The sequence below is a fragment of the Odocoileus virginianus genome, chromosome 27 (genome assembly GCF_023699985.2).
Source record: "Odocoileus virginianus isolate 20LAN1187 ecotype Illinois chromosome 27, Ovbor_1.2, whole genome shotgun sequence".
NCBI classification, from domain to species: domain Eukaryota; kingdom Metazoa; phylum Chordata; class Mammalia; order Artiodactyla; family Cervidae; genus Odocoileus; species Odocoileus virginianus.
In genome coordinates, this window is record NC_069700.1 from 34,339,580 (window position 1) to 34,367,364 (window position 27,785).

Genomic DNA, 27,785 nt, shown 5'->3' on the forward strand with positions numbered 1-27,785 from the left:
TGCTCCCCGACTGCTATTTCCTCCTACTGCCCCTTCCTGATAGCTTGGGTAAGAAGAGGATACTTAAAAGGGGCTGTGTGATATATGTAAATAAACTGCTCAAGTACAGTAATTTCAGGCATCACTAGGGAGAGTTTCATGGCAATACCGTTTTTGTGGGAAAACAAACTGGTGTCATTCTGAAAACTTGCTCCCAGAAATAAACAAACATTATTCTGGGGGGAGGTGGGGGGGGGGGGGGAAGAAATCAACAACCTAACCTATGTATCTCCCTGTAATAATGAAGAATATTTTCACTGAACTTGGCTGAAATCATGCAACTTCCTCCCACTTCTCCAGGCTTTGGGGAGTAGGCCAGCCTGCTTCACAGTTGACATCCCTGAGGGAAATACCAGGAAAAGGTGATGAGGAGGAAGGGGCAGGTTTAGTATGTACTGGTTTAAGATACCCTGGCTAAACAGTAACTTTGCCAGGCCAGTCCCCTCCTTTCTGCCTGGGCCTCAGAGCGAAGTGGATTTTCTTAAGCAGAAATGTTCTTGGATCTCTTCATAATTTTCCTCTTCAAAATGTAGGAGTTGTGCAAGAAAAATCCACATTCCACACTAACAAGGCAAGGGTTATAATGAGAACTCGGTTTCTTTCAGGCAATACTTTCATCTTTTGTTTTATTTATTTATTTTCAAAGTAAGCTTTTGTGGTAAGAAATCAAGTCAGAGTAATAAAGAACGATGGGAGCATGTGGAGTGGAAAATTTCCTTTTCATCCCCGCCCCCCAAAGTATAGGGAACTGGAGAAGAGGGGGAGGGGTCACCTCAGGTCCTCACATCACTTCAGGGGCAGCGGGAACCCAGAAAAGCCGGCGATGTGCTCCCTGGAGCTCAGGGATCCGACCCCAGGACTCACATGAGCCCCAGGACACCGCCTCCAAGTCCCCACGCCTTCTCTGACCAGCACCTGGCAGGGTTCTCAGCTCCCAAACCTGGAGAAAGGCGCTCCTCTCGCAAGGGGCCCAGGGCTAAGGAAACCACCTGCCTGGCTGTGGACCGGTGTTTCTCAAGCTTTCTGAACGGGCTGAAGAAACAACGGTGCGCCTTCCCTTCCTCAGTCGTTCCAGGTGCTTTTTTTTTCGCGGAGGGCGGGAAATGCCTGGCGGGGACGGGACAGGTCACCGGAGGCCTCGAGCCCTCGAGGACAGAGGGCGGCGGCACGTGCCCTGCCCCGTTGCCCCGGAGACGGGCGGGGGTTTGTGCTCAAAGCCCGGCCTGTGCCACCTTGACGCGGGCGCAGGGGGTGAGCCCGGGCTTGGCCTGCACACCGCCTCTCGGCCCTGCATGCCGCCGGCCCCCGCCGCCCCTCCGCGGTGGTACGGCCCGCGCTTAGCAGAAGGCCTCCGCCCCGCCGACGCCCGAGTGGCTGCGGGCCTCTGAGGGTCGAGGAGCTGCCTGAACCCTGGCGGGAGCCCGGTACCAACGCTTCGGGCGGGGAAGGTCGCCCCGCTCTGGCCGCAGTGTCCCGCTTGTGGAGGCAGCGCTCACTTCTCGGGTTCCCCCTCCTCCGGGCCCTTCTGCCCGCATCCCTCCCTGAAGCTGCCCGCCCAGCTCCCTCAGTGGGGTCCGCGACGGGCCGGGCCCCAGATTCCTCCACCCCTGGCAGTTGGAAAGCCCTCTTCCCCGCCGTCCACAGCGCCCCCGCTTACTTCTCCACCTAGATTCCATCAGCAGGATGACGGACGTGGAGGAAAACGTGCCCGGGAAGGACCCTGGCGACGCGGAGAGCAGACCCTGTAAGCCCGAAAGCTCAGGACCGATCCAGGAAGACAAGGGCAGCCTCAAGGACCCCCCTTCCCGTAGGTCCAGCCCCCCGGCCTCGGCCCTCGGCGTGTGCTCAGTGAGGGTCTGGTGGGAAGCGCCACACTGCTCTCGCACCCTCTTTCCTTACCTCCTCCAACCCCAGCCTCTTCCTTTCAGGCCAGAGGCACCCTATTGAACCGAACGAAGATCTGCAGAGAGTTTTGGGTCCTGGAGAAAAGACGTGACCCAGGAGCGATTTCTTGAATATGACGAGATTGAGGCTCAGTTCAGAGCCCCGTTTGTGTTCTGTTATTTTGATTTCGTAGGGGGAACATGGCAGACACCTGGGGTAGAGTTTAAAGACCCGAAATGATCCTAGAGCGGCCGTGTGTTCTCTTTGCGCTTGCTGGACTGCATTAGCAATGCTGCCCTGGCCTGACCCTTATAGAGGGCATGAGGGTGACAGAAGATAAGACTGTTGGATAGCGTCACCGACTCAATGGACATGAGTCTGCGCAAACTCCAGGAGATAGTGAAGGACGGGGAAGCCTGGTGTCCATGGGGTCTCAGAGTCTGACTCCACACTGAACAGCAACAATAGTGCAATGTTCTTTCATGTTCCCGTTGGGGCACAAAGTCTCTTCCACTCTTTAGGTCTGATCTCATTGGGATGCAGCCAGCATTTCTTTTATAATAATCACCAGATAAGTTAGTCCTCAATCGGAAGGCCTGCCCACGTGCCTTAACCACCTGAGTTCAATTCTTCAGATTCAGTCCCATTTCTTTCTCTTGTAGCCACAAGGGGTCGCTGCTGGTTAAGGAAAAGCAGCAAATTGGATGCTTTGGAATCCTCCCTTGGCGTAGGTACTTTTCAGTAGATAAGATGATGTGGGGTGGCAAGTCACTTTTTTGGTAGAAACAGTTTAGGCTGTTTAAGTTCTTGAGGAGGTTATTTAAATGAATCCATAGACAAGACAGCTCTAACCTGAATAACCAAATTCCTCTTTTTAAAAAAATTTGAAATTTTATATATTAGGGTGACTTGGTTAAGTCACTTACCGAGTTATTTTGAAAATGTTTTTGTCCTTGGGATCTGGATTTAAAAAATCTGTTTAGTTACCTTTTATGTCTAATTTCTCTTTGAGCCCTCCCCGTTCCTGAATTTTGTAGCTGTAACAGTTGCATAGTGCTATGGTACTTTGGACAACAGATCAGTGTTGTAGAAGCAGGTTCTAAATGCTGATTTGTTGAAGCTGGAAAGTGTTTCTGTGTGTTTTCCTCAGTGCTTCAATAAACTGCTACAAGCAGCTCAATCTCCCTCTGAAGATTTTCTTAGTTCTGATTTTGTGTTTGGTGAATTAGCGGCAAGTCTGTTTGCATATTTGACTGTATTTTGCCATTTTGCCTGAAACTAAAGACTTTAAAGAGGCTGATGAAATAAAGGAACCTTCCTGTCACCAAAGGTTAAATTCACCTTTATGTTTGTCTAAATAGAAATGCCATCTGTGGCTTTTTGATAAATTTTACAGTCAACTTTTATCCTTAACTTTTTATTTTGAAATATTTCAATTCCGTTGGAAAAATGCCCACATTGTTAATATTCTGCCATATTGGTTTTTTTTCCTGTTCTTATACATAGGTGTTTTTTATTGAAGTTATAGGGTCATGACTTTAAGTACTTTGTGTATCTTCTAAGAACAGAGGCATTCTTCTATGAAACCTTTTTTCTGAGATAATTTTACTTTTTACATTTTTATACCTTTTTACTAATAGAAAACAAACATATACAGAGACTGGAATAATGAACCCCCATTTAGTCACTGCCCAGTTTCAACTGTTATCAACTAATGGTTAGTCTTAGTGTTTTTATATCCCCTCTACATCTTGGGGCCAAATACTTTTCTGTGCACAAATTATGAAGCTTTATTGAAAGATCGTGAGAAGATGATTTATTGTGTATGACTCTCTTATATACCAAGTAATTATAACTACCATGTATGCCTATTATATGGAAATGCTATCAACTAAGTCTGTACTAAGAACAGTGGTTCCCAAATTGCTAGTGCTGGTTTGTCACAAAATTCCTAGCAAGATTTAGTGGAATGAAATAAAGATACTGTAATGAGTTTTTCCTAAAGCTAAAGTTGATTCATTTTAAGGACTAGTCTTTATTCTGACCCTTCCTGCTTTTTTGGAGGTTAAACTATTTTTCTTTTAAGAAATGGTGGTTTTGGTGGTGGCAGAGTGGTTTCTTTTTTTTGCTGTTTTCATACTGTCCATACTTGACAAAACAAAAAGTTGGCAAGTTTTTGTCCCTTGCTCAAAATCATTTTGGAAATTTACTAGTCTGTGAAATCCTGAATTCTAGAAACTACTTTAGAAGACCAAGTAAAATTGACACCATTCAGTACTTCTGTGTGGAGAATTTAACATCGATCAAAGACAGGAGGAGGAGAGTGTAGTCATAATACCCTTAGATAAATGTTTATTTTTGCAAATTACTTCTTTGCTGCTTTATTATTTTACTTTGTAAGAGTTTCTTTTTAGTCTTAAATTTTTTGGGGTATGCCACCCAGAAGTCATCTTCATTGCCATGTGCGTGCTCCTAGTTGCAGCATGTGGGATCTATCCCTGACCAGGGATGGAACCTGGGCCCCTACTTTGGCAGCATGAAGTCTTAGCCACTGGACCACCAGGGAAATCCCAAGAGAAAGGTTTTTAATCAGTTCCATTTTCTGTTTTGTTTTTTAATAGTTTCTTTTGTCCTCCCTTATCCCCACACTGGGCTACTAAGAGGCTCTGTCACACAGCCTTGAGTTCAGAAAACATAATTGATTGGCTAGAATGGTTGAAGGAGTGTGTGTTAGGTCACTGGGATGAGTCTCAATTTGGAGCCTACTCACAGTGAATCTCTGAATAAAATAGCAGTTTGGACTTGTCTGAGTTCACTGGTGTCCACCTTACTTTCTTTTTTTTTCAGTTGGGATATGATTAACATAGAACATGATTTTCAGGTGTACACATACGTTCTTTCTGTCACAGGCCTGAGAGATACAGTTAATGATGTTTCCAAGCTGAGCAGCGAGATTGGGATGAGTCATGATTTCCACATGGAAGAGAAGGTTTTGCCTCCTGGCAGGTACAGGTTCTTCTGATTTTCCCATTTTATTCATCCTGCTATGGGTATTTAGCACAAATGCCTTACTGACTAGACTTGAAGCATTTTTGTTTAAGAATACAATCAGTGTTTGAATCTAAGCCATAAGAGGTCTCAACAACTTGAACAGAAGAGTAGTAAATTATCATTATCAGTACCAGAGAGTCATGAAGCAAATGTTATTTAACCAGTGACTAAACCCAAGCAGTTGTTGATATGTTCACTTTGTGTGCATGCTAACTCGAGCTTTAGTTGTATCTGACTCCTTGTGACCCCGTGGACTATAGTCCCTCAGGCTTCTCTGTTCATGGGATTCTCCAGGCAAGACTACTGCAGGGGACTTTTGAAGTGAAGTTGCTTAGTCGTGTGCGACTCTTTGTGATCCTGTGAACTGTAGCCTACCAGGCTTCTCCATCCGTGGAATTTTCTAGCAAGAGTACTGGAGTGGGTTGCCATTTCCTTCTCCAGGGGCTCTTCCTGACCCAGGATCGAACCCAGGTCTCCTGCATTACAGGGGACACTTTACCCTCTGAGCCACCAGGGGACTTTAGGACCTCACTTAATAGTAAGAGTTGAGGTGCATTTCAGATCTTCTCTGACAGATGTGGAGGAATTAGCCTGTAGTAGCTGTCTATTGCTGCATGATAAATTACCCCAAAACTTAACAGCTAAAACAGTGTTCTCTCCCAGTTTCTTCGGGTCAGGGATCTGGCGTGGCTTCACTGACACAGCCTCTGTCAGGCTGTTGAGGTTGGCCTGAACTGCCCTCAGCTCCTTGCCTCCTGGGCTCCTCCATGGAGTGGCTCACAACGTGGCAGCTGCCTTCCCTCACCCAGCTTGAGAAAGCGGGTAGGTGGGTGAGAGACGGTGCCCGCAACAGAAACCAGTCTTTTCGCTACCTAACCTCAGCAGAGATGTCCATGGCCCCTGCTACATTTTATTTGCCAAAAAGGAACCCTCAAATCCAGGCGATACTTGAGGGTACAGGATTACACCAGAGTGTGAATCCTGGGGATCTAGATCTTTGGAGTCTTTTAATGGATATTGGTTGCCTACCACCTGACTCCTACTACTCTTATGTGGTCACAGATTTAAACAGGCACAGATAAAAAGGTTAATTTTTATAATCGTGGTGTTTTCAACCGTCCCCTCACCCCCACCCTGCTTCATAAATCAGCTTAATTTGTGAATGAGGATCAGAATAATGTTGATAAACAATGCTCCGCCATCCCCATCAAGCCTTATTTTTCATTCTTCTTAGTTATATTGACATTGCAATAGATAAGAACCATGGTAAGTATTAATATAACTTGCTAGTTTATTGGCAGTTCAGTGGGTAAATTCAGTGTCAGATTTTTACATTTTAAAACAGTTCTGATTTCCCACTGGTGGACAGATACACAATGGCAGCTTGTGATTTTTCAGTTTCCTTAAATGCTTTTGTTTTTTGTCAGCTTCAGGAGATGTTCTATGCCCCAAGTTGCTGCCCTGGTTTTCATGCTCTGATCTGCTCTCACCAATAGATGGCTACGCCAAGCACAGCTTCTCTGGGAACAGGTTTTCACCAAAGCCCAGATCCTCTCGCATCTCTCTCACTGCTTAGATATGTTTGTTGCTGTCAGGAGAGGAGAAAAAAAATGAGTAGAGGAAATGAAAGAGGGAGAAATGAAGCAGGGAAATAGTACTGTTCAGAGCTGGGGTCTCAAGTAAGGCAGTACAAAATTTACATCAGGAAAAAGGTTGAAATCAAGGGTTTCTTTTTTTTTTTTTTTCATTTTCCACCATTTATTCTTGGTATCAAAACTAGTTCAACTCTTCTTACAAAACTAAAGCAAAATACTGGACACATATATCACATTTTTCTTCCTGTGGCTTTAGCCCATCCCCACCCCTCCAAAAGAGACCAAAGGGAAAAAAAAAAAAAACCCAGAGCTCAACAACAAAACCAACTCTACCTGACCACATTCACAAAAAAATGACACCAGAATACGCTGCAAAACAGAAAGAGGTGTCATCTGCTTTGTGTCTGAAGGTTTCTCCATCGTGTCTTATGCTAGGTGAGCAACCGTCATTGAACATGCTGTGTGTCAGATCCAAACATACCTTCAACATATGTCAGATCTCAGGAAAGATGGTGAACATAGCAGAAACTAAAGCTCTCCCTGCAGTATTTATCTTTAAGTACTGTCAAAGCAGCAACTCTTTCAAATCACAAGTTCACTTCTTTTCAACCTAGTCAGTCCTTATTTTATTTGGGCTGTGTTCTTTCAAGCAACTGACTAGATTTCTCTTCAACAGAATGTTTGTGACTCACTTATCTCTCCCATAAAAATTTCAGGGAAGAAGTGTGCTTTACATGCAAAAGAGTATTCTAAAGAAACTCCTCCGAGCTTTAAAACCTACCTAAATACACAGGCTTCATACAAATGCATTTTTATTAGGCCCCTAGGAAGAGGTCTCCACAATGAATAGCACCCCCCAAAAAGAAAAGCTCAAAATAAAGGCTCTGGCAAACTATTAGAGGAAACAAAATCACTCTGAAATGGCCAGTGGCAATAGATATAATGCATTAACCTGAATAAATGAAGTTTGAAGTCACTCCTTCTTGGCAGTTGACTTTACTTTGGTCTAATAGGATGATGTTACCTCAGTTCAGTTGCTCAGTCGTATCCGGCTCTTTGCCACCCCGTGTACTGCAGCACACCAGGTTTCCCTGTCTATCACCAACTCCTGGAGTATACTCAAACTCATGTCCATTGAGTCGGTGATGCCATCCAACCATCTCATCTTCTGTTGTCCCCTTCCTCCATCTTCAATCTTTCCCAGCATCAGGGTCTTTTCTAATGAGTCAGTTCTTTGCATCAGGTGGCCACAGTATTGGAGTTTCAGCTTCAGCATCTGTCCTTCCAGTGAATATTCAGGACTGATTTCCTTTAGGATGGACTGGTTGGATCTCCTTGCTGTCCAAGGGACTCTCAAGTGTCACCTCCAACACTACAGTTCAAAAGTATCAATTCTTTGGCGCTCAGCTTTCTTTATAGTCCAACTCTCATATCCATACATGGCTATTAGAAAAGCCATAGCTTTGACTAGACGGACCTTTGTTGGCCAAGTAATGTCTCTGCTTTTTAATATGCTGTCTAGGTTGGTCATAACTTTTCTTTCAAGGAGCAAGCATCTTTTCATTTCATGGCTGCAGTCACCATCTGCAGTGATTTTGGAGCCCCCCAAAATAAAGTCTGTCACTGTTTCCACCGTTTCCCCATCTATTTGCATGAAGTGACAGGACCAGCTGCCATGATCTTAGTTTTCTGAATGTTGAGTTTTAAGCCAACTTTTTTACTGTCCTCTTTCACTTTTATCAAGAGGCTCTTTAGCTCTTCTTCACTTTCTGCCATAAGGGTGGTGTCATCTGCATATCTGAGGTTATTGATATTTCTCCCAGCAGTCTTGATTCCTGCTTGTACTTCATCCAGTGTAGCATTTCTCATGAGGTACTCTGCATATAAGTTAAATGATCAGGGTGACAATATACAGGCTTGATGTACTCCTTTCCCGATTTGGAACCAGTCTGTTGTTCCATGTCCAGTTCTAACTGTTGCTTCTTGACCTACACACAAATTTCTCAAGGGGCAGCTCAGGTGGTCTGGTATTCCCATCTCTAAGAATTTTCCACAGTTTGTTGTGATCCACACAGTCAAAGGCTTTGGTGTAGTCAATAAAGCAAAAGTAGAATGTTACCTACAGTTGTATTAATTGGGAAATCCCTTATTTGGGCCATTCATTCACCAGGCATTTGTTGCATCCTTATCACGTGACAGGAAAAATTGCTGACTTCTGGAGATATAGGTAACTGTAGCTATGAACAAATAAGGCACTGTCTTTGCTGTCAAGACGCTTTTGTAGGAGACTCCGCTGAATTACAGAAAGTGACTGCTAAGTTCACTTAGAGCTGTGTATAGAGTTTAATTAAAGTTCTCAGCTGCCTAAGGAACAGAAGGTTTGCCTATGATGACTTGAGTCTTAGAGGTGGTCTGGGTGGGAAGGAGTGCTCCTGGCAGAGGGCGCGGGTTGGAGGCGCAGTGGTGTGAGCTGAATAAGTGTCTTGGTGTAGTTGAACATGAACTGTTATGAAGTAGGAGGAGAGAAGTTAGGAAGGCAGAGCGGTATCATGAGGGTCATCTGAGCTGTTTGTGCTGCTGATGCTGAGAAGCCCCTGATGGGCTCTGAGCATGACTTCATAATCAGGAGTGAATCTTAGACAAGTCATTGAATTTAGAATTAATTTGTGGGGAACAGATTGAAAGGGGGAAAGAATGAAGGCAGAGGGACCAGTTAATGGCCCTTTGTAGTGGTCTAGGTAAGAGATGATGGTAGGAGCAGATGATTTCAGAGACATTTTGAAAACAATTTATGGAACTTGGAAGATGGATTGGATGAATGGGATGAGGAGAAAAGTTTTAAGACCAATTCCAGTGCACAATCGACTGTTAGATTATAGTTGGTTACCGTTGCTGATTGAGATTGCAGTGTTGGGAGAGGAATTTTGATTTTTGTTTTATTCATCTTTGTATTGTTTCTTGTTTCACAAGGAGCATGCATTACTAAGAGGGGATGTTTTATTCCAGAAGACCAATCAGTATTGTCAATGACTAGGTGCAGCCTCAGAATTTTCAAATGGTTCTTTTTCTTATTAGCCTAAGTGTATTGGTCAGAGAAGTCATTTAAATAAGCATTCAGAGGAAAGTGAATTCCTTTAAAAAAGTAATAGACAATTTTTTTTAGCATAGTTTAATTTTATTTTATGGAAAATAGTTCTCACATTCCCTCCTTTCTCCTACATACAGTTTCCTCTATTTAACATCTTGTATTAGTGTGGTTTATTTGTTACAATTTATGATCCAGTATTAATACATTATTGTTAATGTATTAATAATTCAAGTTAATGTATTATTAATTCAAGTTTATAGGGGTATTCACTTTTTGTGATGTACATTCTATGGGTTTTGGAAAATGTATTTATTCACCATTTCTGTATTCACCATTTCCATATCATACAGAGTAATTTCACTGCCCTAAAATTCCCTGTGTTCTCTCTATTCATCCTTCCCTCCCTCCCCCTGAAACCTTTGGCAACCACTGGTCTTTACAATCTCCGTAGGTTTTCTGAATTTCTTACAGTTGGACTCATACAGTATGTAGCCTTTTCAGATTGTATTCTTTCAACTAGCAATATACATTTAAGGGACTTCCCTAGTGGTCCAGTTGTTAAGGCCGTGTGCTCCCAGCACAGGGGACATGGGTTTGAGCCCTGATTGGGGAACTAAGATCCTACACGGTATGGCAAAAAAAAAAAATTCAAGTTTCCTCCATGTCTTTTGAGGGCTTCATAGTGCATTTCTTTTTAGTGTTGAATAATATTCTGTTGGCTTCCCTGGTGGCTCAGTGGAAAGAATCCTCCTGCCTATGCAGGAGATGCGGGTTTGATCCCCGGGTCGGGAAAATCCCCTGGAGAAGGAAATGGCAACCCACTCCAGTATTCTTGCCTGGGAAATCCCATAGACAGAGGAACATGGCAGGCTACAGTCCACGGGGCCACAAGAGAGTCAGACTCTACTTAGCAACTAAATAAAAACAAATACTCCATTGTTTGGATATGCCACAGTTTATTTATCCATCATGTACAGAATGACATCTTGGTTGCTTCCAAGCTTTGGCAAAAACATAAAGCTACTATAAATGTCAATGTTTAGATTTTTGTGTGGATATAAGGTTTCAACTCCTTTGAGTAAGTCCTAGGGAGCATGGTTGTTGGACTGTATGGAAAGAGTGTGTTTAGTTGTGTAAGAAACTGTGGAACCATCCTCCAGAGTGACAGTCTCCCACTTTGCATTCCTACGAGCCGTGAGTGAGAGTTCCTGTTGCTCCCTGTCCTTGTCAGCATTTGCAGTTGTCAATGTTTTGGATTTTGGCCATTCTAATAGGTGTGTAGTGGTATCTCACTGTTACTTTAATTTGCAATTCTCTAATGGTGACTTCAGTCATGAAATTAGAAGATGATTACTTCTTGGCAGAAAAGCTATGACAAACCTAGACAGTGTATTAAAAAACAAAGACATCATTTGCTTACAAACATTTGTATAGTCAAGGTTCTTCTTTCCAGTAGTCATGTACAGATGTGAGAGTTGGACCATAAAGAGGGCAGAGCACTGAAGAATTGATGCATTTGAAGTGAGGGACTGGAGAAGACTCTTGGACAGTAAGGAGATCAAACCAGTCAATCCTAAAGGAAATCACCCTTGAATACTCACTGGAAGGACTGATGCTGAAGCTGAAGCTCCAATACTTTGGCCACCTGATGCGGAGAGCTGACTCACTAGAAAAGACCCTGATGCTGGGGAAAATCGAAGGCAGAATGAGAAGAAGGTGACAGGAGATGAGATGATAGAATGGTGTCACTGATTCAATGGACATGAACTTGTGCAAGCTCTGAGAGATGGTGAGGGACAGGGAGGCCTGGCATGCTGCAGTCCATGGGGTCTCAATCGGACACAACTTGGCAACTGAACAACAGCAATGTGATATGAGGTTGAGCATGTGCTTATTTGCCATCTCTATTTATACTTTGGTGAGGTGTCTGTTCAGACCGCTTCCTGTTTTAAAATTGTATTGTTCTGTAATGACCTACATGGGAATAGAATTTTTTAAAAGAGTGAGTATAACTGACTCACTTTGCTGTATAGAAGAAACTAACACAATATTATAAATCAACTATACTTCAGTAGATTAATTTGAAAAACATAGAATTGGGTTATTTTCTTATGCCTGAATTTTATGAGCTCTTTGTATGTTTTGGATACTAGTTCTTTATCAGATGTGTGCTTTGCAAAGATTGGAGCTTGTCTTTTCCTTAATAGTGACTTTCACAGAGCAATTTTTAATTTTAATGAAGTCCAATTTACCAGTTTTTTTTTCTTTCATGGATTTTGCTTTTGGTGGTATATCTAAAAGATCATTGCCAAACCCAAGGTCACATAGATTTCTTCTGTTCTAGAAGTTTTAGAGTTTGTTTCTTACATTGAGGTCTATGCTCTATTTGTGGAAGGTGTTGATTCAAAGTCTGTGTCTAGGTTCATTTTTTTTCCCTGTGGACGTCCAGTTGTTCTAGCACCATTTGTTGAAAAGATTATCCTTTTTAATTGAATTGCCTTTGCTGCTGCTTTTTTTTTGGAAGGGGAAAAAAGACTGATATTCTGGCTTCCATGACTGGTTGCCTGGTAGTGCCACTGAGATTAGGAATACAGGAGGAACAGGTTTGGACGGGAAAGATAGTGAATTCAGTTTTAGATGTGCTGATCTGGAAGTATCTATAGATAGTCAGATGGTGTTAAAGAAGGAAAATCCTTTTTTAGATTTAAGTCTATAAGAAAATGAAAGATCACTTAGTTGTTTGCTGTATGTGTACGTAAAGGGAAACTAATCATATCTTTTCTACGCTAAATGCAGAATCAGTGTTAACGTTCAGCCTGAACTCTGTTCAGCGTTCTTCCTACTGCAGAGAGTGGCTGCACCAGACCGTGAGGAGCCCTTCTGAGAGGCTGTGCTGGCTGGTGCCCTTGACAGCCAACTCTAAAACCCCAGCTTGTTCAGCTCTACTGCCCTCCATACTTAGTTCCTGGCCTTCCCTTGTCTGTGTAATTTTTTTTAATCAAATATTGTTTATGGCTTAATAGATGATGACCTTATGGCAGTCTTTTTGAGTAGAGAAAATAATGTGTTCATTCAACCCGCTTACAGTCTGGAAGGCAGGATCAAGGAGACCATGCACAATGCCTTTTGGGATCATCTGAAAGAGCAACTATCAGCTACTCCGCCAGACTTCAGCTGTGTTCTTGAACTTCTAAAGGATATTAAAGAGGTGAGTGACAAACCTTACCTTTGCAGATATAAAGTTTCTGGACAGCCTCTGCTCACTGGAATGTCAGTGGCCAGCAAATCCCAACTGAACCTGGTCCATGAAGTCAGAGTCTATGATCAATAGACAGAAATCACTCAGTAATTTCAACAAATAAGTTTTAATATAAAAATTATTATAACAGAGAATTGGAGAAATGAAGTCTTTGGGCTAGTAAGAAGCAGAGAAAACTCTGCTGGAATATAAGATAAAAGGAGAGTCCTGTCTCAGCCCTAGGGTAGGGGGAACACCCAAGGACTCAGTTACTCGTTTGAGGGCACGGCTGTGCCAGGGAGCTGTCTGGCCTGTGTGTGGTGCTGACCACTGTGCCAGCTTCTGCTGGCAGAAGCTGGTTGCCAGAGTGGCTGCCTGTCCCCCAGGAGCCCAGCCCTGGAGAAGCAGCCACTTGCTCTGTGGGAGTCCGGTACTCGAGAAGCTTCTCAGCTGCAGGAGCCAGCTGCCCGTAGAGCCACGTGGACTACAGGAGCCTGCCACGATAGCTTGCAGAACCAGGAAAACTAATTAATAGCACCTTCTGACATGTACCCCAGTGTTCACAGAAGCACTGTTTACAGTAGCCAAAACATGTAAACAGCCTGAATGTCTGTCAGCAGAGGAATGGGTAAAGAAGATGGGGAGTACATATACATAGTGGAATATTATTCAGCCATAAAAAAGAATGAAATAATGCTATTTGCCACAACATAGGGGGACCTAGAGATTATCATACTAAGCAAAGTAAGTCAGAAAGACAAATGTGATATCACTTATATGTGGAATCTAAAATATGCTACCAGTGAATTTATTCACCAAACAGATTCAGACATAGAAAACAAACTTATGATTACTAAAGGAGAAAGGGGAAGGGGATAAATAGGAGTTTGGGATTAGCAGATACAAACTTCTGTGTATAAAATAGATAACAAGGTCCTACTGTATTGCATAGATTGAACTATATTCAATGTCCTGTTATAAGTCATGTGTATGCTTGTGTGCTAAGTCACTTCAGTTGTGTCCAACTCTTTGTGACCCCATGGACTGTAGCCAGCCAGGCTCCTCTGTCCATGGGATTTGCCAGGCAAGAATCCTGGAGTGGGATGCCACTGCCTTCCTCCAGGGGATCTTCCTGACCCAGGGATCGAACCCATGTGTCTTACATCTCTTGCATTGGTAGGCAGGTTCTTTACCACTAGCACCATCTGGAAAGCCCAACATAATGGAGAAGAATATGCAAAAGAATTTTATTATACATTTATCTGTAATCTGAATCACTTTGCTGTACAATGAGAATTAACACAACATTGTAACACAACATTGTAAATCCAAGAAAAAAAAGTGCAATCTACAGATGAAACAAAATTGTTCCATCTGGTAAAGGAAAAATATTTAAAGGACTTCATTTTCTCAGAGCAGAGAAGGGAAGGGTGGATTTGGAGAGGATTTGAGTGGCAATAAATTGATAAATGTCGCATTCCATTCCTTTGGTTACTCAGCTTCCATATATACCCTTCTACTCACATTCAAATTCCTGAAAACAATTCGGTTTTTACCTAATAAGACATAGCTAACCAGGGAGTTCCCTGGTTGTCCAGTGGTTAGGACTTCTCATTTTCACTGCCAAGGGCCCAGGTTCAATTTCTGGTTGGGTAACTAAGATCCCACAAGTTGCAAGGCATGGCCAAAAAAAAAGACAAAAGACATAGCTGTGTCTCTTACAAGTTCTTATCCTTTACTCCAAATGAAGAAACTCACAGTCCCAATGATTGTTGTATCTATTGCTGTCTGTATAATATTCCTCATCTTCAGTCACTGTCCCACTGAATATTCTGTTCAGTTCAGTCGCTCAGTCATGTCCAACTATTTGCGACCCCATGGACGCCAGGCCTCCCTGTCCAACACCAACTCCCAGAGCTTGCTCAAACTCATGTCCATTGAGTTGGTGATGCCATCCAACCATCTCATCCTCTGTCGTCCCTTTCTCCTGCTTTCAATCTTTCCCAGCATCAGGGTCTTTTCAAATGAGTCAGTTCTTCACATCAGGTGGCCACAGTATTGGAGTTTCAGCTTCAGTATCAGTCCCTCTGGCCCCCAGTGTGTAGCAGCAACCCAGCTTCCTCTTGGCAGTCAGGGCCAGTTATTCTAGTCCAGAGAGGGGCTCCTTTTTCACCTTGTTGGCTCAGTGGTGGTGGTGGTGTTCAGTTGCTAAGTCGTGTCCAACTCTTTGCAACCCCATGGACTGTAGCACACCAGGCTCCTCTGTCCTTCACTATCTCCTGGAATTTGCCCAAATTCATGTCCATTGAGTGGGTGATGCCATCCAACCATCTCGTCCTCTGCCATCCCTTCTCCTTTCATCTTCAATCTTTCCCAACATCAGAGTCTTTTCCAGTGAGTCAGCTCTTTCCCATCAGGTGGCCAAAGTACTGGAGTTTCAGCTTCAGCACCAGTCCTTCCAGTGAATATTTTGGGTTGATTTCCTTTAGGATGGACTGGTTTGACCTCCTTGCAGTCCAAGGGACTCTCAAGAGTCTTCTCCAACACCACAGTTCACAAGCATCAATTCTTCAGCACTCAGCTTTCTTTATAGTCCAACTCTCACATCCATACACAACTACTGGAAAAACCATAGCTTTGACTAGATGGACCTTTGTCAGCAAAGTGATGTCTCTGCTTTCTAATACACTGTCTAGGGGGCTGTCTCACCTTCTAATTCAGTGGAACCAATGTAAACATTCCCCCCAAATCAGCAGGGCCTGAAGTTGGCAGGATGGGAAACAAAAGTTCTGCAAGTAGGTTTTTAGATATAATAGTGAGAGCAACCAGTCCTACTTCCACCCCCTGATTCTGGGACCATGTCTTCTCACCTTAGGGAACAGCACTGCATAATAGTTTTGATTCAAAGCATATATTGCATCTTGCAGAACTTCTTCAGTTCAGGATATTACCTCTCAACTAATGCTATAACTGAGTCTTCAACAAGCCATTCCACTTTTCAGTTAAGATCAGTCAACTTTCCATGAGGGGGCATGTGGGTATGAACCCATTGCTGTACTTTCTTGGCTGTAAAAGGGGTTCCTTGATCAGATGCAATGCTGTGGGGCATGCCAGAACCCAGACAGTGGATAAGGCCTTCTGTGAGATTCTGTGAGTACATGGGTGTTGGTGCTTAACAGAGGTAGAGAAGACAGCTTAACATTCAGAATGTGTTTGTTCCATTGAGGGTGAGTCTTTGCCCCCTCAATGAAGGAAGAGGTCCAGAAAGGTCCTAAACAAATCGTCTGCTACCAGGTGGCAGGCTGATCCTCCCTGGGGGAGCAGTGCCACATTACAGACTTAGTTGTTTCTGTTTGGGGGCATTTTTTTTATTATGGTAAACATAAAATTTTTGCCATTTTAATAATGTTAAGGGTTACAATTCAGTGGCATTTACAGTGTTATGCAACCATCACCATTATCCACTTCCAAAATGTTTTCATCTTTGCAAACAAAATTAAACAGTAACTCTTCGTATACCTTTTCCTTCAGTGCCTGGTAGCCTCTGTTTTATCTTTGGTCTCTGTGAGTTTGACTGCTGTAAGTACCTCACATAAGTGGAATCATACAGCATTTGTCTTTATGCATGTGGCAAATTTTACTTAGCATAATGTTTTCAAGTTTGATCCTCATTGTAGCATGGGTCAGAGCTTCATTTCTTTTTGTGGCTGAAAATACTCCATTGTATGGATAATACTACATTTTGTTTATCCATGCATCTGTTGTTGGACATTTGTGTTGTTTTCACATTTTTGCTATTGTGAATAGTGCTGCTGGGGGAACATTTGTGTACAAGTCTTTGTTTGAACATCTCTTTTCCAGTCTTTGGAATATATACCCAGGAGTGGAATTGCAGAGTCATGTGATAATGCTATGTTTAATTTATTGAGAAACCACTAGACTGTTTTCCACGGTGGCTTACCGTTTTACATTCCCACCAGAAATATAGGAGGGTTCCTATTTCTCAACATTTTCACTTACTTTTCAGCATTTATTTTTCCTTTTTAAAAACATTAGACATCTTCCCCTGGTGCAGCCACGTCTGACGTGGAGTCTTGTTGTGGTCTTGACTTGCATTTCCCTTGCGGGCAGTGGTGATGAGCATCTCCCTGTGCTTGGCGCTGTCTTCTGCATTGTCTTTGGAGAAATGTTTACTCAGGTCCTTGGCCCATTTTAAAATTGAGTTGTCTTTTTGTTGTTGAGTTGTAAAAGTTCCTTAAACATTCTGCATCCTTGACCCTTGTCAGATAAATGATTTGCAGATATTTTCTTCCATTCTGTGGGTAGTCCCCCCCCCTTTTCTTGATATGTCCCTTGGTGCACAAATGTTTTAATTTTAACAAAGCCCAATTCATCTAGTCTGTGGTAACATCTGCTTTTGGTGTCATATCTTGCGAAATCCAAAATTGTGAAGATTTGCTCCTGTTTTCTTCTGAGAATTTCAGAACTTATGCTCTTATGTTTAGGTCTTCTACCCAATTTGAGTTATATTTTATAGGTACAGTTCAACTTCACTCTTCTGTATGTGGATATCCAGTCTTCCCCGATACCATTTGTTGAAAAGACTGTCCTTTCCCCACTGAATGGCCTTGGCGTTGTTTTCTAAAACCATTTGACCGTCTGTTCAGGTTTTCCCTCTGGGCTCTGTATTCCAGTGCGCTTTGTGTGGCTCTCCTTACACCAGTATGTGCTTGGTCTCTTATGGGCCATTTTCATCCGACGACAGGTGGCTGTGTGCGTGTCCAGTCTTGTGCTTCGGTCGGTCAGACAACACCTGATGGGACGCTCAGGCCGCATCTCACCCATTGTCCTGTGTTAAGGTGTTTGCTTTCTCCCAAGGGTCAAGAGCAAGCCAGAAACGATTTCTCCAAAGGCAAATAGTTATCCCCAGAAGAGGGCATAGATTCACTCCCAAACCCTAGGAGGCTGTGCTGTGCTGGGGCTATCGGTACTTGCCCAGAGGGTGTGTACAGCGTCTTCAACTCGCCAGGGACACGTCTGGTATCCCCGAGTCTCCTGGCTCGGGCTGAGTTTGCTGCAGAGCCTAAGTTTTGCTCGGCTCCACTTGGAACTGGCAGCCTTGTGCGTGACTAAATGGGTGTCACAGCAGCAGTCTCAAGTGTGGTGTATGTTGCCTTGAAAATCCACAAAGGTCAGCAAGTGTTTTGCCTTTTTTCACGATGGGTGGTTTGATGTGCAGCAGCTTATCTTTCATCTTGGAGTGGATCGCTTGACAAGCTCAGATCACTGAAACGCTAAGTCACTTCCCTGAGGTCATGGGCTGCCCGTTCTTACAGGGATTATCTGCCAGGCTCTAGTTTGCATGTTTTTCTAAGACATTTTAAGTACTTGCTACTTTCTGCTCATCAGATCCACTGGACGTGTGGCCATTTGAGTTCAAACCTCACTCGTGCAGCTTTTGTATCAGTCAGGGTCCAGCCAGGCACAAGAAACCACAGAGTGATTTGAAGAAGGAGATGCTGCTGTGCTGCGGGAACTTCCTGGGAGGAGCACCCCGGAGCCAGCAGAGAGCCTCTTCCTCTTGCCGTGTTTCTTTAGCACCGTCTGCTGGCAGAACATAACATTGTGCCAGCCCGCAAGGGAGAACGAAAGGGCCCGGCGCGTTTTCCCAGAGTAGGCACTGATGGGCAGATTTGGAACTGAGATGCTCCGGATGTGTAACTGGCATAGTTTGTCATTTAAATGGACAGCGTGGAGCAAGTTTTACTTGTTCAAGATGAGGCTAAATAGTTGGGACCTTGCTGTGACAACACAGTATTCCATTCAATTATTAATAACTAACCCTATCCCTTACCATCACCAATATCTCTGTATGTTACTGAGGCACAGACATGAATAAGACAGTTTCTGTCCACAGGGAACTTATATTTTTCTGTTAATAAGTTATTTCAAGGGACTTTTAACAGTTCCTTTGCCTATTTCATTCATTGAAGTAAAATTTAAACCTCAAAAATGATTGCTTTGGTAAGTTAAGAGTACCTCATCAGATTTCCCTGGTGGCGCAGTGGATAGGAGTCTGCCCGCCAGTGCAGGGGACACGGGTTCAATCCCTGGTCCGGAAAGATCCTACGTGGTGCAGAGCAGCTACGCCCGTGTGAAACAGCTACTGAGCCCATGTGCCGCAACTGCTGAAGCCTGTGCATCTAGAGCCTGTGGTCTGAGCAGGAGAAGCCGCCGCAGTGAAGAGCAGCTCCCGCTTGATGCAACCAGAGAAAGCCTATGCAAAAGCAGCGAAGACTCAGTGCAGCCAAAAATAAGTAAACAAATAAAAATTTAATAAGATTTTAAAGAGTACTTTAGCACCATGTGATGGTGTGTATTTTATATCTGTGTACCTTACATTTCTTTTTTACCATACCCCTTGATTTTATTTATCTCTTTATCTCAATCTGTGTAGAAAATTATATACTGCTGCTATCATTGATCCCCTAAACCCTTGAACTATCACTAGTCCCTAAACAAAGATAAATAATACTTTAGGAAATTGAGGGACCTAACTTCTTAAAAAAATTTTTTTTTGGATTATAGTTGATTTACAATATTATGTTAATTTCTGCTGTACAACAAAATATTCAGTTATACATATAACCACTCTTTTTAAGATTATTTTTCCATATAGGTCATAGAGTATTGAGAAGAGTTCCCTGTGCTATAAAGTAAGTCCTTATTAGTTATCTATTTTATATATAATAGTGTATATTGTCTATCCCAGTCTCCCAATTTATACCTTTCCTCTCCCCCCTGCTTTCCACCCTGCTAACCATAAGTTTGTTTTCTACATCTGTGGCTCTATTTCTGTTTTGTAAATAAATTCATTGTACCATTTTTTTAGCTTCAATATGTCAGTTCAGTTCAGTCACTCAGTCGTATCCAACTCTTTGCAACCCCATGGACTGCAGCACACCAGGCTTCCCTGTCTATCACCAGCTCCCGGAGTTTACTCAAACTTGTGTCCATGGAGTCGGTGACGCCATCCAACCATCTTATCCTCTGTTGTCCCCTTCTCCTCCTACCCTCAGTCTTTCCCAGCATCAGAGTCTTTTCCAGTGAGTCAGCTCTTCCCATCAGGTGGCCAAAGTACTGGAGTTTAAGCTTCAGCATCAGTCCTTCCAGTGAATATTCAGGACTGATTTCCTTTGGGATGGACTGGTTTGATCTCCTTGCAGTCCAAGGGACTCTCAAGAGTATTCTCCAACACCACAGTTCAAAAGCATCAATTCTTTGGCACTCAGCTTTCTTTATAGTCCAACTCTCACATCCATACATGACTACTGGAAAAACCATAGCTTTGACTAGATGGACTTTTGTTGGCAAAGTAATGTCTCTTCTTTTTAATATGCTGTCTAGGTTGGTCATAACTTTTCTTTCAAGGAGAAAGCGCCTTTTAATTTCCTGACTGCAGTCACCATCTGCTGTGATTTTGGGGCCCCAGAAAATAAAGTCTGTCACTATTTCCACTGTTTCCCCATCTATTTGCCATGAAGTGATGGGACCAGATGCCATGATCTTAGTTTTCTGAATGTTGAGTTATAAGCCAATTTTTTTCACTCTCCTCTTTCACTTTCATCAAGAGACTCTTTAGTTCTCTGCTTTCTGCCATAAGGGTGGTGTCATCTGCATATCTGAGGTTATTGATATTTCCCCCAGCAATCTTGATTCCAGCTTGTGCTTCATCCAGTCCAGCATTTCTCATGAAATACCCTGCATAGAAGTTAAATAAGCAGGGTGACAATATACAGCCTTGACGTACTCCTTTCCCAACTTGAACCAGTATGTTGTTCCATATCCACTTCTAAGTGTTGCTTCTTAACCTGCAAACAGATTTCTCAGGAGGCAGGTAAGGTGTCTTAATTCCCGTCTCTTGAAGAATTTTCCACAGTTTATTGTGATCCACACAGTCAAAGGCTTTAGTTTAGTCAATAAAGCAGAAGTAGATGTTTTTCTGGAACTCTCTTGCTTTTTCAATGATCCAGAAGATGTTGGCAATTTGGTCTCTGGTTCCTCTGCCTTTTTCTAAATCCAGCTTGAACATCTGGAAGTTCACGGTTCACGTACTATTGAAGGCTGGCTTGGAGAATTTTGAGCATTACTTTACTAGCGTGTGAGATGACTGCAATTGTGCAGTGGTTTGAGCATTCTTTGGCATTGCCTTTCTTTGGGATTGGAGTGAAAACTGACCTTTTCCAGTCCTGTGGCCACTGCCGAGTTTTCCAGATTTTCTGGCATATTAGTGCAGCACTTTCACAGCATCTCCTTTTAGGATTTGAAGTAGCTCAACTGGAATTCCATTACCACCTGCACCAGCTTTGTTCGCAGTGATGCTTCCTAAGGCCCATTTGACTTAGAATTCCAGGATGTCTAGCTCTAGGTGAGTGATCACACCATCGTGGTTATCTGGGTCATGAGGATCTTTTTTGTACAGTTCTTCTGTGTATTCTTGTCACCTCTTCTTAATATCTTCTGCTTCTGTTAGGTCCATACCATGTCTGTCCTTTATTGAGCCCATCTTTGCATGAAAAGTTCCCTTGGTATCTTAATTTTCTTGAAGAGATCTCTAGGCTTTCCCATTCTATTGTTTTCCTCTATTTCTTTGCATTGATCACTGAGGCAGGCTTTCTTATCTCTCCTTGCTGTTCTTTGAAACTCTGTGTTCAAATGGGTGTATATTTCCTTTTCTCCTTTGCCTTTTGCTTCTCTTCTTTTCTCAGCTATTTGTAACACCTCCTCAGACGACCATTTTGCCTTTTTGCATTTCTTTTTCTCGGGGATGGTCTTGATCACTGTACAATGTCACAAACCTCCATCCATAGTTCTTCAGGCACTCTGATCAGATCTAATCCCTTGACTCTATATGTCACTTCCACTGTATAATCTTAAGGGATTTGATTTAGGTCATACCTGAATGGTCTAGTGGTTTTCCCTACTTCCTTCAATTTAAGTCTGAATTTGGCAATAAGGAGTTCATGATCTGAGCCATAGTCAGCTCTGGGTCTTGTTTTTGCTGACTGTATAGAGCTTCTCCATCTTTGGCTGCAAAGACTATGATCAGTCTGATTTCGGTATTGACCATCTGGTGATGTCCATGTGTGAAGTGATCTCTTGTGTTGTTGGAAGAGGGTGTTTGCTATGACCAGTGCGTTCTCTTGGAGTCTTTGTCCTGCTTCGTTTTGTACTCCAAGGCCAAACTTGCCTGTTACTCCAGGTATCTCTTGACTTCCTACTTTTGCGTTCTAGTCCCCTATAATGAAAAGGACATCTTTTTTGGATGTTAGTTCTAGAAGGTCTTGTAGGTCTTCATAGAACTGTTCAAATTTAGCTTCTTCAGCATTACTGGTCAGGGCATAGACTTAGATTACTGTGATATTGAATGGTTTGCCTTGGAAACGAACAGAGATCATTCTGTCGTTTTTGAGATTGCATCCAAGTACCACATTTTGAACTCTTTCATTGACTATGAGGGCTACTCCATTTCTTCTAAGGGATTCTTGCCCACAGCAGTAGATATAATGGTCATCTGAGTTAAATTCACCCATTCCAGTCCATTTTAGTTCACTGATTGCTAAAATGTTCACTCTTGCCATCTCCTGTTTGACCACTTCCAATTTGCCTTGATTCATAGACCTAACATTCCAGGTTCCTATGCAATATTGCTCTTTACAGCATCGGACTTTACTTCCATCACCAGTCACATCCACAACTGAATATTGTTTTTGCTTTGGCTCTGTCTCTTCATTCTTTCTGGAGTTTCTATATGTAAGTAATATCATATATTTGTCTTTCTCTGTCTCACTTCACTCAGTATGACAGTCTCTAGGTCTATCTATGCACACGACATTCTTTCTTTTTTATGACTAGTATTCCATTGCATCCATGTATGACATCATCTTTATCCATTCCTCTGTACTTTAGGTTGTTGCCACAGGTTGTTTCCAGTAGTCCTGGCTATTGTAAATATTGTTGCAGTGAATATTGGAGTGCATGTATTATTTCAAATTACGGTATTCTCTGGCTATATTCCCAGGAATGGGGGTGCAGGAACGTATTGTAACCCTATTTTTAGTAGTTTAAGGAGCTTCCATACTGTTCTCCACAGTGGATGTACCAGTTTATATGCCCACCAACCATATAAAGGGTTTCCTTTTCTCCACACCTTCTCCAGCTTTTATTGTTTATAGATTTTTGATGGCCATTCTGACCAGTGTGAGGTGATACCTCACTATAGTTCTGATTTGCATTTCTCTAATGAGTGATGTTGAGCATCTTTTCATGTGCTTTTTGTAAGGGACCTAACTTCTTGATCCTTAAAAGATAGGCTGGGATGTCCTGGCTGAAGGGATTGTCCATTAGAGAGAGTTGGGGGCTCTGAACAGAAAGCATCTCATCCTCTGACTTTCTTTCCTGGGCAGATCTTGCTGTCACTGCTATTACCACGCCAGAACCGCCTCAGAAGTGAGATTGAAGAAGCCCTGGACATGGGCCTCCTTAAGCAGGAAGCAGAACACGGAGCCCTGAATGTCCCTCATCTCTCCAAGTACATTCTCAACATGATGACTCTGCTGTGTGCACCGGTTCGCGATGAGGCAGTGCAGAAACTGGAGAACATCACAGACCCTGTCCGGTTACTGAGGTGTGAAGCTTGACCACCGGGCCGGGCACAGCAGGGCGGGACACTGGCTCACCGCTGCGGTCTTGGCTGGCTCTCCCCCACTGAAGACCTGACTGATGCCTCTTCTCCCTGGTTCATGAGCTTTTCTTTTCTGAAGATGGCCTTAGGTTGATCTGGCCCCTGTATGCCTTCCTACCATAGGTCACTGGAGTATGTAATCCTTTCTTCCAAGGAACTCAGACACCCCTAAGCCAGGCTTTCTCATTGCAGTTCATACAGTGTGAGGACAGAGATTGGAGACTATCCCTTTTTCAGAGCTATAGAAACCAAGACTCAGAAAGTTAAAAAAAAAAAAAAGAAAGTGAATTGTCCAAAAATAGCTTCAGAAGTAACATCAGCTGGAATCTCACTGCTCAGCGGTTTGTTGCTGTACTGATATTCCCTTCTACCAACTCTTTTTTTTTTTTTAAAGAGACATAAAATGAATGGTGTGGAAAAATCCAAAGGCTGTAACATCCAGAGACTTGTTCCTAGTTCTGCCATTCACTCATTCTGGTCCTTGGGTTTCAGAGGCAAGACTTAAAGCCCCTCCCACCTCTAGAATACAGTGATTTAACGATATCTTGTGTGGGTTCCCACCCGGCCACCACTGGGACAGGTAAGGAAACCTCCTTTCATAGTATAAATACTCCATTGTCTCCTACATCAGAGGGATCTTCCAAGTTCTGGGCCTGATGAAAATGGACATGGTGAACTACACTATCCAGAGCCTCCAACCCCAACTGCAGGAACATTCTGTCCAGTATGAACGAGCGAAATTTCAGGACCTTCTCAACAAGCAGCCCAGTATGTATACAAACCTGAGGGAAAGCAGGGGGCGTGTGACCTTGGGTTCTGACGTTGCCACGATGTGAGAGGGAACTCTGCCTCTGTGTAGGAACAGAAAGTTTCTCGCTCAGACTAGGGGCAGCAGAAGGCACAGTTATCTTAGCCAGAAAGACTCCCCGGACCAAAGCGTTTCCCTGCTGAGGGGGAGGAGATCTGGCCCCGAGGTCCCCAGGCCGCAGGGTGGTGCTGAGGGTGCCTCCGTTCTGCAGGCCTCCTGGATCACACCACCCGGTGGCTGAGCCGCGCGGCCGCAGACCTGTCCGCGCCGCTGCCCAGCGGCGCTGACGCCGCCAGCTCGGCCTGCTCCTCCCCCAGCGAGGCGGCCAACAGCCCGGAGCCCCTCAGCCCCACCATGGTGCTGTCCCAGGGCTTCCTGAACCTCCTCCTCTGGGACCCCGAAGACGACGAGTTCCCTGAGGTAGGAAGGGGCGCCCGGCCCTGTGGTGCGGGCCGCAGGGCCTGCCCGGGGCTGCCCCCTGACGGCCCGGCCCGCCTGCCCCCCCAGACCCTGCTGACGGACAGAGCGCGGCTGCAGGAGCTGGAGGCACAGCTGCGCCAGCTAAGCCTCCTGGCCTCCGTCCTGCTGGTTTCCAGCAGCTTCTCTGGCAGCGTCCTGTTTGGCTCGCCTCAGTTTGTGGATAAGCTGAAACGCGTAACCAAAGCCCTGTTGGAGGAGTGCAAGTGCAGGTGAGCTGCAGGGGTCTGTTCCGACCGTGCTGCTGTGAGGACACAGGCCGCGGAGGCAGGGAGCCTCACGGTCAGACTCAGCCACAGAGGTGCAGGGTGTCTTTCCATAGTGCTCTTGAGGCTTCCTTTTTAAAATTTTCATTAAGGTGCAATTGATTTACAATGTTGTGTTAGTTTTAGGTGCACAGCAACGTGAATCGGTCACGCATTTATCCACTCTCTTTCAGATTCTTTTCCCCCACGGGCCATTAGAGAGTAGTAAGTAGAGTTCCCTGCGCTGTACAGTAGGTCCTTATTAGTGATCTGTTTTATATGTAGTAGTGGACATATGCATCAGTCTCAACCTTCCAGTCTATCTCCCTCCCCTTCTTGAGACTTCTAACAAAGAAAAATAAAGCTTTCTTTCAACAGGGCAGTATGGAAGATCATTTACTATGAAATGATTCCTTACCTTGTTGCTACAGAGGAATCTTTCTCTAATTGAGTAGGCTGGTCTTACCTAACTCCTGGAGTCAGCCAGTCAGTCAGCAGTGTTGACTGCGTGTCCGCTCAGTGCAGGGTGAACACGCAAAGGAAAGCATGGACTCAGAAGGCCAGGTTTGTCATTGTAGTTGGTGAGAGTAGGACAAATGACCATGGAAAATGTCCAAGGAAGTCTTAAAAGTGTACATATATAAATTACACAGCGTTGAAGCATACTGAGTGGATATACAACCCCTGTCCAGAGCTGATTTTATAGTTTATCTTGTTTTCTAAGAAGAACATGGTATCATACAGAGAATACTGTCTGGAGGGTAACGGTGGAGACACTGCCCCGCCCACTGGGCTCAAGCTCCCAGGGTCTGGGGTGAGGGCGGCAGGGTGGCCGGGCATCTCCCTGGCGTGGGCCCGGCTTATGGTGTGGAGCTTCGGGGCTTGTGGCTGCCCCCGGGTCCCAGCTTGCTCTCCTCCATGGTCTAGGCCTGAGGAGGAGGCTATGCTGACTGTGAGTGAACAGCTGGCTCAGGAGATCCACCAGAGCCTCAAGAACATGGGCCTGGCTGCTCTGAGCAGTGACAACACGGCCTCTCTGATAGGGCAGCTCCAGAATGTCTCCAGGAAGGAGAACTGTGTCCGCAGCGTCATTGGTGAGTGTGCCCATCGGGGCGAGAATGGTGAGGGGAGAGGCCGATCCTGACCCCTGGACCTTGCTCACCAAGGCATTAACAATAAAAAGCATGATAACTGGGCAAGTCGCTGGGTAGGCTTTAGTTTTTGCAAAATGCTGGGTTGAAAATATATCCCTTTTAGTTTAAAGACTGCCTCTGTGAGGTTTCCCTAGTGGTCCAGTGGTTAAGACTCCATGCGTCCACTGCAGGGGGCTCGGGTTTGATCCCTGGTTTGGGAAGTTCTGCATGTTGTGAGGTACAACCAAAATTTTTTAAAAAGATAAAAAATAAAGGCTGACTCTATTGGTTCTAAGGGAGATTTGCACCAGCAATTCATGGCTTCTCGGTGTGGAGTACCGTCCAACTTGGTTAAGTCATCCTTGGCTTTCTGGGTCATTTCTGACAGGGGCTTCCCAGGTAGCTCAGTGGTAAAGAATCTGCCCACCAAGGCAAGAGCCACAGGAGTTGTGGGTTTGATCCCTGGGTAACGAAAAATCCCCTGGAGGAGGAAATGGCAATCCACTCCAGTATTCTTGCTAGGATAATCCCATGGACAGAGGAGCCTGGCAGGCTACAGTTCATGGGGTCACAAAGATTCGACATGCTGTCCAACTTGGTTAAGTCATCCTTGACTTTCTGGGTCATTTCTGGGTCCAAGATATGTGACACCCACCCACTGCCAACAAGAAACTGATGCTGAATTAGGTTGGGGGACATGTTCCTGAAGCAGGGATTTCACCTCTCCCATGTTGAATTGGCATCTGTGAACTTGACTTTGCTCTTAACCTCAGCCATCTGAAGGGTCAGTTGAAGATCCTCCTGTTGTATCAGACACTAGGATCTATCTGATGGATACTTAAGGAATCTTTTGAATAGCAATGTACTAGCCCAGTAGTTTTGGATCTTTGTTCTGTCCTTAGGAGCTGGGTCCCTTTCCAAACAAAACAGATGTCCTTATCTCTAGGTGTGTGGGTGGGTCAGTGCGTAGCTCATTAAACTTTGAAGTTAGGAGTGCGGGGGCCAGTGTTTCTCCCTGAAGGTTGCTTGCCTTCTCCCTTCTCACTGTCTTTCCCTGCTCGCAGATCAGCGGATCCACTTGTTCCTCAAATGCTGTTTGGTTCTTGGTGTGCAGCGGTCTCTGCTGGACCTCCCTGGAGGTCTTACCCTCATCGAGGCGGAGCTGGCAGAGCTGGGCCAGAAGTTCGTCAGCCTCACACACCACAATCAGCAGGTGTTTGGCCCCTACTACACGGAGATCTTAAAGGGCCTCCTGCCCCCAGCTCAGGTGCTGGAGACAGAAGTGGCGTCTCTCTGATGGCGCTGGCTCCAGGCCCTGGCACCTTGGACCCAGCAGAGAAGCCCACCATCTTCTTGGGGTGACATCACCAAGCAGCGCGCCCTCTCCCCGTCTGCAGCCAGCACACCATGCTGCAGTGACCAAGTGTGTAAACTCCAGCTGGCCCAAATGCATCCACTAATAAACTTCTGAACTACAAGCAAA

General features: G+C 44.3%; 1 protein-coding gene across 5 annotated transcripts; it reads left to right on the forward strand.

Annotated features, from left to right (window-relative positions):
• Window positions 1-1,394: 1,394 nt before the first annotated feature.
• TCP11 (t-complex 11) lies at window positions 1,395-27,785 on the forward strand. Of its 5 annotated transcripts, none has more exons than XM_070456565.1 (11): window positions 1,395-1,463; window positions 1,709-1,846; window positions 2,586-2,654; window positions 4,833-4,929; window positions 12,745-12,865; window positions 23,362-23,582; window positions 24,271-24,407; window positions 24,659-24,867; window positions 24,955-25,136; window positions 26,097-26,263; window positions 27,367-27,785. In XM_070456565.1, the coding sequence occupies exons 2-11, from the start codon at window positions 1,723-1,725 to the stop codon at window positions 27,597-27,599; spliced, it is 1,560 nt and encodes a 519-aa protein (XP_070312666.1). In that variant the 5' UTR covers window positions 1,395-1,463; window positions 1,709-1,722; the 3' UTR covers window positions 27,600-27,785. The 5 variants fall into 5 exon arrangements, with proteins under 5 accessions (XP_070312666.1, XP_020744348.2, XP_020744350.1 ...); XM_020888689.2 differs by having other exon boundaries at window positions 1,709-1,783; XM_020888691.2 differs by lacking the exon at window positions 2,586-2,654 and having other exon boundaries at window positions 1,709-1,783.